This window comes from Thamnophis sirtalis, unplaced genomic scaffold, assembly GCF_051295495.1.
Source record: "Thamnophis sirtalis isolate CommonGarterSnake01/CBP01778 unplaced genomic scaffold, rThaSir2_p1.2 scaffold_15, whole genome shotgun sequence".
NCBI lineage: Eukaryota > Metazoa > Chordata > Lepidosauria > Squamata > Natricidae > Thamnophis > Thamnophis sirtalis.
Window position 1 is genome coordinate 44,922,607 of NW_028261395.1, and position 8,315 is coordinate 44,930,921.

At 45.0% G+C, this 8,315-nt stretch overlaps 1 protein-coding gene across 2 annotated transcripts in view; it reads left to right on the forward strand.

Moving 5' to 3' along the window:
- The window catches only part of LOC106555647 (putative glutamate receptor), a 35,268-nt gene extending 29,276 nt beyond the window's left edge, over nt 1-5,992 (forward strand). For both annotated transcript variants that reach the window (XM_087702026.1, XM_087702027.1), the window contains exons 8-11: nt 128-345; nt 1,727-1,949; nt 3,235-3,482; nt 4,980-5,992. In XM_087702026.1, coding sequence (XP_087558152.1) covers nt 128-345; nt 1,727-1,949; nt 3,235-3,482; nt 4,980-5,072 — 782 coding nt within the window. In that variant the 3' untranslated portion in view covers nt 5,073-5,992. The remainder of the gene's footprint in view (nt 1-127; nt 346-1,726; nt 1,950-3,234; nt 3,483-4,979) is intronic.
- Nucleotides 5,993-8,315: the final 2,323 nt, after the last annotated feature.

Genomic DNA, 8,315 nt, shown 5'->3' on the forward strand with positions numbered 1-8,315 from the left:
CCAGCCGTGGCCCGAACCTCACCTTTGCAGCCTGACGTGAGCTCCTAACGTCTCCGCCCTCCTGGCGTTTCTCAGACAACCAAAACCGCTCTGAATTCCCCCCTTCCTTCCTTGCCCTCCCGCGCAGGCAGCATCCCTCAGCCCAGGTCACTTTCCATACGGGTCATCTCTGCCATCTGGTGGCTGTTTGGCATCGTGGTGCTGGCGGCCTACATCGCCGGCTTCAGCTTCGTTCTGGAGACGGCCGCGAACCACATCTCCATCCAGAACTTCGAGGACCTGGTGAAGCAGAGGCAGCTGGAATTCGGGACCATGGAAGACTCCTCCACGCTCCAATATTTCAAGGTGAGCCCGTTGGATCCCCCTGTGCCCGGACGGGCGAGCTCCTCTTTCGGCCGTGGGGGTTCTCTAAGCACCGAAAAGAATTGGGGACGTGGATTTTTTCAGCCCCTCGGGATTTCTCCCGAGGCTTCAGCAGCCTCGTCCTGCGCTGAGCACCCCAGAATTCCCCAGCCAGCGCCATGGCTCCCTGGGGATGCCGGGAGTTGATGCAGATTAAATCACACGTGGTTTATTTACTTAGGAAAGTTATATAGACCGCCCACTCGCTGTCAGGGAGTCTAGGGGGGCTTGCAAACAATAAAAACACAGCATAGGGTTTTTAAAAAACATAATAAAAAGCAAAAAATGATACCCCCCCCCCCACTCACACTCCTTCGCTGACAATAGGTTTGGTGTGGAAAAGGGGCCACCAGGGGAGGGAGGGAGGGAGAGAGATAGAGATAGGAAGAGGGAGAGGGAGAGAGAGGGAGATAGATAAGAAATAAATGATAAAGAGAGAGATAGGTAGGTAAATAGATAGAGAGAGATAATAGAAGATGAGAGAGAGAGAGAGAGAGAGATAAGAGCTAAATAGGTGAGTGAGAGAGAGAGAGAGAGAGAGCGATAGGTGGGTAGGTAGATAGATAGATACAGAGAGAGAGATAAGAGAGAGATGATAGATAGTTGTAGAGGTAGGTAGGTAGACAGATAAGAGATAAATAGATGATAGAGAGAGAGAGAGATAAGTTCCGTAGGTAGGTAGATACATAGATACATATATACATAGATAGATAAGAGAGAGATAATAGAGAGAGGTATAGATAGATAAGAAATGATAGAGATAGCTATGTAAGTAGATAAGAGATAGGTAGATATAGATAGATGATAGATAGATAGATAGATAGATAGATAGATAGATAGATAGATAGATAGATAGATAGATACTTTAGATATAGATAGATACTGTAGATATAGATAGATAGATAGATAGATAGATAGATAGATAGATAGATAGATAGATAGATAGATATAGATATACTGTAGATATAGATAGATAGATAGATAGATAGATAGATAGATAGATAGATAGAGATAGATAGATAAAGAGAGAGAGATGAGAGAGAATAGGTAGAGAGGTAGAGATAGATAGACAAGAGATAAATAGATGAGAGAGAGAGAGAGAGAGAGAGAGAGAGAGAGAGAGAGAGAGAGAGAGATGGATGCACATATACCACTTCACAGTGCTTTACAGCCCTCTCTAAGCGGTTTATAGAGTCAACCTTTTTTCTCCCAACAATCTGGGTCCTCATTTTACCGACCTCAGAAGGACGGAAGGCCGAGTCAACCTTTGATTTGCCAGCCTGCAAATCCTAACCACTGTCCGCCCTTCTGCTTGCGCCCACAGAATTCCAAAAGCCCCGTCCAGCAGCTGGTCTACGAGTCCATGATGAAGAAGGAATCCGTTCTGACCAAGACTTACCAGGAAGGCATTCAGCGAGTGCTGGATTCCAATTACGCCTTCATCGGAGAATCCATTTCGCAAGATCTTGCCGTGGCCCAGCACTGCAACCTCCTCCGGTCCCCGGAGGTTCTGGGCGGCCGAGGTTTTGGCATCGCGACCCCGAAAGGTAAAGAGTTAGTGAGTGGAGGGGGGAGTCACACACACCTATGACACCCTCTAATTGAGCTGGGATGGCTTGTGGGTGGGGAGGAAGGGGGGGGCAGGATGACCAAGAGAGACTAAGCAGTGAAAGAGAGAGAGAGAGAGAGAGAGAGAGAGTGCTCAGGCGAGGAGCAAGGACCACCACCTCCTGATCCAAGAGCACGGAGAGTGGAGAGAAGGTGAGAACAGCGCAGACTGAGCAGGCTACTTGGGAGGAGAGCGCCCCGCCCCTCCTCACAAGGCACACCTGGGGACAGAGGCTTAAGGAGACCCTGTGGGGAGGGGCATTTGCTGGGAACAAAGGCTGGATTCCTGGAGGGTTGAGTGCTTTGAACTTTCCTGGATTCCTTGCCTCGCTCCTTTGCTTCCGGAACTCCTCGACTTCCCTGCAGTAGACACCTTGTGTGAACGCATAATCCAGGGTCTCCCACCATCATCTCCAGAAGGTCTATTCTGAAGTTCAATCTCCCCACCACCACCACCAAAAAAGGCCCATTACATTGGTCTCTCTCTTTGTCTCTTTCTTTCTGTCTCTTCTTCTTCTTTGTGTGTCTGTCTCTCTCTCTCTGTCTCTCTGTCTCTCTTTCTGTGTCTCTTTCTCTCTGTGTCTCTCTCTTTCTGTCTGTTTCTGTTTCTGTGTCTTTCTGTCTCTCTTTCTCTTTGTCTGTGTGTGTGTGTGTGTGTGTGTCTTTCTCTGTGTGTATCTGTCTTTCTTTTTCTCTGTCTTTCTCTTTCTCTGTCTCTTTCTGTCTCTTCTTCTTCTTTGTGTGTCTGTCTCTCTCTCTCTGTCTCTCTGTCTCTCTTTCTGTGTCTCTTTCTCTCTGTGTCTCTCTCTTTCTGTCTGTTTCTGTTTCTGTGTCTTTCTGTCTCTCTTTCTCTTTGTCTCTGTGTGTGTGTGTGTGTGTGTCTTTCTCTGTGTGTATCTGTCTTTCTTTTTCTCTGTCTTTCTCTTTCTCTGTCTCTTTCTGTCTCTTCTTCTTTGTGTGTCTGTCTCTCTCTCTGTCTCTCTGTCTCTCTTTCTGTCTCTTTCTCTCTGTGTCTCTCTCTTTCTGTCTGTTTCTCTGTTTCTGTGTCTTTCTGTCTCTCTTTCTCTTTGTCTGTGTGTGTGTGTGTGTGTGTGTGTGTGTCTTTCTCTGTGTGTATCTGTCTTTCTTTTTCTCTGTCTTTCTCTTTCTCTGTCTCTTTCTTTCTCTCTCTTTCTCTTTCTCTCTCTCTCTCTCTCTGTCTCTGTCTGTCTCTCTTTCTCTCAGGATCTCCTTGGACCAGCTTACTCTCCGTGGCCATCCTGAAACTCGGCGAATCCGGAGACCTGGATTATCTCCGCAGCAAATGGTGGGAGAGCAGCTGTTCCCACGAAGACCACGACAAATGGAGTCCTCTGAAGCCCCAAACTCTGGGGGGGATTTTCCTCCTCCTGGCGCTGGGCCTCGTCTCGGGAATGCTGGTGGCCGTGATCGAGCTGTCCAAGCGAAGCCGTCACACGGCCGAACAGGAGAAGGTGAGCTGGCCTCCGTTTTTCCCACGCTAGCCCACACGGGTAGGGGGTTGGGGGGAACACGCGGCTGAGAACACCTGAATCCAAGCAATTGAATAACGTGCAGGTAGTCCTCACCTTACGACCGCAATTGAGCTCAACGTTTGTTGCTAAGCGAGATAGCGACGCGAAAATTGTGCTCCATTTTACAACCTTTCTCACCACGTTGTCAACGTTAGTAACGTGGTTGTAGAGTGAATCTATCTTGTCCCTTTCCTTCCTTCCATCTGTTCTCTTAAAGCAGCGGTTCTCAATCTGTGGGCCGCGACCCCTTTGGGGGTCAAACAACCCTTTCCCAGGGGTCGCCTAAGACCGTCGGAAAATTGCAGAATTACAGTTAGGAAGTAGCAACGAAAATAATTTTATGATTGGGGGTCACCACAACATGAGGAACTGTATTAAAGGGAAAGTTGAGAACCACTGTCCTAAAGGGTCATTTTTAATCTCTATCCGTTTAATCTGTAGTCTATCTTAAAAATCTCCAGGGGTGGAGCATTTACAACTTCTGGTGGCAAGCTGTTCCACTGGTTAATTGTTCCTCATAATGAGAAAATTTCTCCTTAATTCCAGGTTGCTGCTCTCCTTAAGTTAGTTTCCACCCATTGCCTTCTGGTGCTTTGGAAAATAAATTGAACCCCCCTCTTCTTCTTTGGGGCAGCCCCTCAAATACTTAAACACTGCTATCCTGTCCCCCTGGTCCTTCTTTTCTCTACACTGGCCGTTCCCAATTCTGATTACCGTATTTTTCGGAGTATAAGATGCACCTAGCTTTTGGGGAGGAAAAGGAAAAAAAACCTTCCTTTGCCTCCCAGCAATTTGCCTCCTTGCAGCAAACAGTAAACAGCATGTTTCAGTTTCAATTTCAGCACAAGCAGCTGATTGTTGGTTGGATCAGCCTCCCAATGATCAGCTGTTTCAGGCTGCAGGTATTGATTGCCACGGCCTATTGCCGCCTCCACGTGCCCCATTTTCCGCCCATTCCGGGCAGAGGGGCTCAGAATGGGCAGAAAACAGGGTGCTCGGAGGCCGAAAAGGGGGCGCGCAGAGGCGGCAAGAGGCAACGGCCATCCCTGCTGCCTGAAACAGCTGATGGTCGAGAGGCCAATCCAACCGACAACCAACTGCTTGTGGTAATCAAACTGTGCTGAAACTGAAACTGAAACAGGCTGTTTGCTGCAAGGAGGCAAATTGCTCAAAGGCATGGGCGGAAGTACATTCGGTGTATAAGACGCACCCAAATTTTCACCCTCTTTTAGGAGTGGAAAAGCGCATCTTATACTCCAAAAAATACAGTAGATTTATTTGATGGGCTTTGAAGCCCCGGGCGCCATTACCTGATGTTCTCAGAGGCTACCAAACATTATATGTTTTTTTTTTAAAGGGGGGAGAAGATTGGAAAAAGAATCTTTTAACCTCCTTTTCCCCCAACTCCTTCCCCCCCCCCTCTTTTGCCAACTTCAGAAATCTTGCTGTTCCGCGTTCACCAGGGAGCTGAGCCAGCGGTTCCAGGCGCGAGAAAACAGGCAGGAAAACGCAGAAAAATCCAAGGCGTGAAGAAACAGGGCAGGAACCCGCGGCCAAATTTTCAACGAACTATATTTCCCCCACCACCCCTTTTCCTCCTATGCGATCTGTAAAAGCACACTTAGGGTATTTCTCCCCCCCCCCTCCCCCAGTAATAATTCCTTTTTATAACAGTTAGCGGAGGTTTTTGGGGGCACATCTGGGCAAAAACTAGCATAGTTTCTCGCTGCTAAGGCAAAAAAAAAATCCTAGAGCCCTTTTTTTTTCTCGTTAAGACAAACCGGATTGTCAGTTAACCACGGTTTCGGCACCATTAACATTAACATTCACATTGGTAGCGTTGTGGAGCGGCTGGTTTTGTTGGGGGGGGGAGAGGGGGCCGTCGTAAAGAGAAGGCAGAGTGGGTCTCCATACGTAGGAATGGGAGAGAAGAAGGGGGCACCCAGCGAGAGTCAAAACGGAGCTTCGGGATCCCGCGAGGACAGGTTTCTAGTCCTCATGAGCCCGAGAGAAACAAATGGAGAGCCATTGTGCCCGAGACTTTCCAAGATGGTTCTTTAAAATTCAAAGAAAATGTAAACTTGCTAAATTGATGAGGGGAAGATGCTTTTTCTTGGCCCGAGATTTTAATAAATTAGCATAAGTTTACATACAAAGGGGCCCTTTGCTAACAGCAGAAGATCTAAAAGGGGTACAGATTATCCAGAATTTGGAGACTCCTGGGTGGGTCTCGCAAAGAGGTTGGAAGACATGACCCCCTCCTCTTAAAAGTGACTTTTTTCCCCCCAAGTTCAAGGAAAGATCCATACAAACCCCTAGGGCCAATGGATGGAAATAAAAGCCCTTCCTGCGAGGTGGGACAGCGAAGACACTTTGCAAGGCCAGCACAAGATCCGCAGGGCAGTCTAGAAGTTACACAACGACTAAATAAAAAGAATGTTGTGACAAAATGCTCTTTTTTTTTTTAATACCTGCAACTCGCCAAATTTTTACCGGCTGTTTTCTTGACTTTTTTTTCCAAAGACCCTTTCAATCTGGGAGGGGGTGGCGGAGAGATGGGGGGGGGGATTCTGGACCGTGGCAACCTCGTCTGTTGTGATGCCCGTAGTAAAACAGCCTGGTTTATGACGGTCCAGTGAGAAAGCTATTAACGGATGGGAGGCGGCTGATCCGGAACGGGCAGAATCAACTCTCCTGCCTTTTCATTCATCGCCCACACGCAAAACCCTGGCAAGGGCGATGCCGGAGAAGAGCGAATTGGAGATGGATGTCCTCACAAGCGACTCTCCCCGAGAAGTGAGTAACCCCCCCTGCTCTTCTTCAACTGACATTGGACTAGGAAGGGGCCAGGGTCCTTGGCTCAGGTTAGACGTCACTCTCCTTGGGACTCGGGTGCGAACCAGGAAAGCTTCCGCTCTGCTCCTCAGAACTCTATGGCAAAGTACGGCTTTAGCCATTAAGGAGGTACATACATAAATACATATAGATAAAGATAGGTAGGTAGGTAGGTAGATGATAGATAGATAGATAGATAGATAGATAGATAGATAGATAGATAGATAGATAGATAGATAGATAGAAAGAAAGAATTTGGGAATAGATAGCTAGATAGATGATAGATAGAGTGAGAGAATAGGTAGGTAGGTAGATAGATAGGGATGGATGGATAGCAATAGCGGTTAGACTTATATACCGCTTCATAGGGCTTTCAGCCCTCTCTAAGCGGTTTACAGAGTCAGCATATCGCCCCCAACAACAATCCGGGTCCTCATTTTACCCACCTCGGAAGGATGGAAGGCTGAGTCAACCCTGAGCCGGTGAGATTTGAACAGCTGAACTGCAGTCAGCTGATGTAGCCTGCAGTGCTGCATTTAACCACTGCGCCACCTCGGCTCCTTGATAGTAGATGACAGGTGAGATAGTTAGATATAGATGCTAGGTGAGAGGTAGATGATAGTTAAGATTGATTGGTAGGTGAGATAGATAAGGTATAAATAGATGCTAAGTGAAGTAGGTAGATAGACAGATGCTAGGTGAGAGATTGATGCTCAGTGACAGGTCGGTAGATAATAGGTGAGGTAGGTAGATATAAATAGATGCAAGGTGAGGGTTAGGTAGGTAGATGATAGGTGATATAGACTGATATGTGAGATAGATACATAGAAAGATGCTAGCTGAGAGATAGGCAAGTAGATAGATGATAGATTAGATAGCTGGTAAGTAGATACAGATAGATGGATAGATGGATGGATAGATGGATGGATGATAGAGATGCTAGGTGAGATAGTAGATAGGTGAGGTGATAAGACATATAGGTAATAAAGATGATAGATAATAAAAGAGATTAGATGATAGATGATATAGATAGATTAGGTGAGAGGATAGATTAGATAGATGAGAAAAGATTGCCCTCCACTGGCTAATTTTAGTAATGCAGTTTATATATTGTATACACATTCAAAAAACCTGCCCTCCAGTTGTGAATTTGGGAACTGCATCCACATAGCCAAAAAATAAAGGGAGGTCTCCCCTCCGGTGCTTGATTATATCTATCTATCTATCTATCTATAGATATATCCATATAGATATATCCATATATATATTCATATATTCATATATTCATATATATATATATATATATATATATATATATATATATATATGTATGTATGTATGTATGTATGTATGTATGTATGTATGTATGTATGTATGTATGTATGTATGTATGTATATATATGTATGTATATATATATGTATATATATATATATATGTATATGTATATATATATATGTGTATATATATATATATATGTGTATATATATATATATGTGTATATATATATATATATATGTGTGTGTATATATATATATATATATATATATATGGAAGAAGTGCCTAGGTTTCTAGTGGTTAATGTGATTATTCTTCGGCATATGGTCACTATAAGAAGCATCCTCTACTCTTCCATGCTTGTCTATCCCCAAAAATTCTAATATTGTTCACATTAATATTAAGCTAATGGTGCTTTTTGGTGTACAAATAGTCTCTTTTAAAAAATGGGCCTTTTCAAACAGTTTTGCTTCACTTTGGGCCTGTAAAGTATAGAAGAACCAAGATTCCTTCATCTTTTTACAATTTCTATTTGATCTTTGGCCGTGTTCAAATTTAAGCTAAAATATAGTATATATATATAAAAACCATTTCAATACAAGCATCACACACACACACACACACACACAAAACCCTGGGGGGGGGCGGGGAGGAAAAACCGA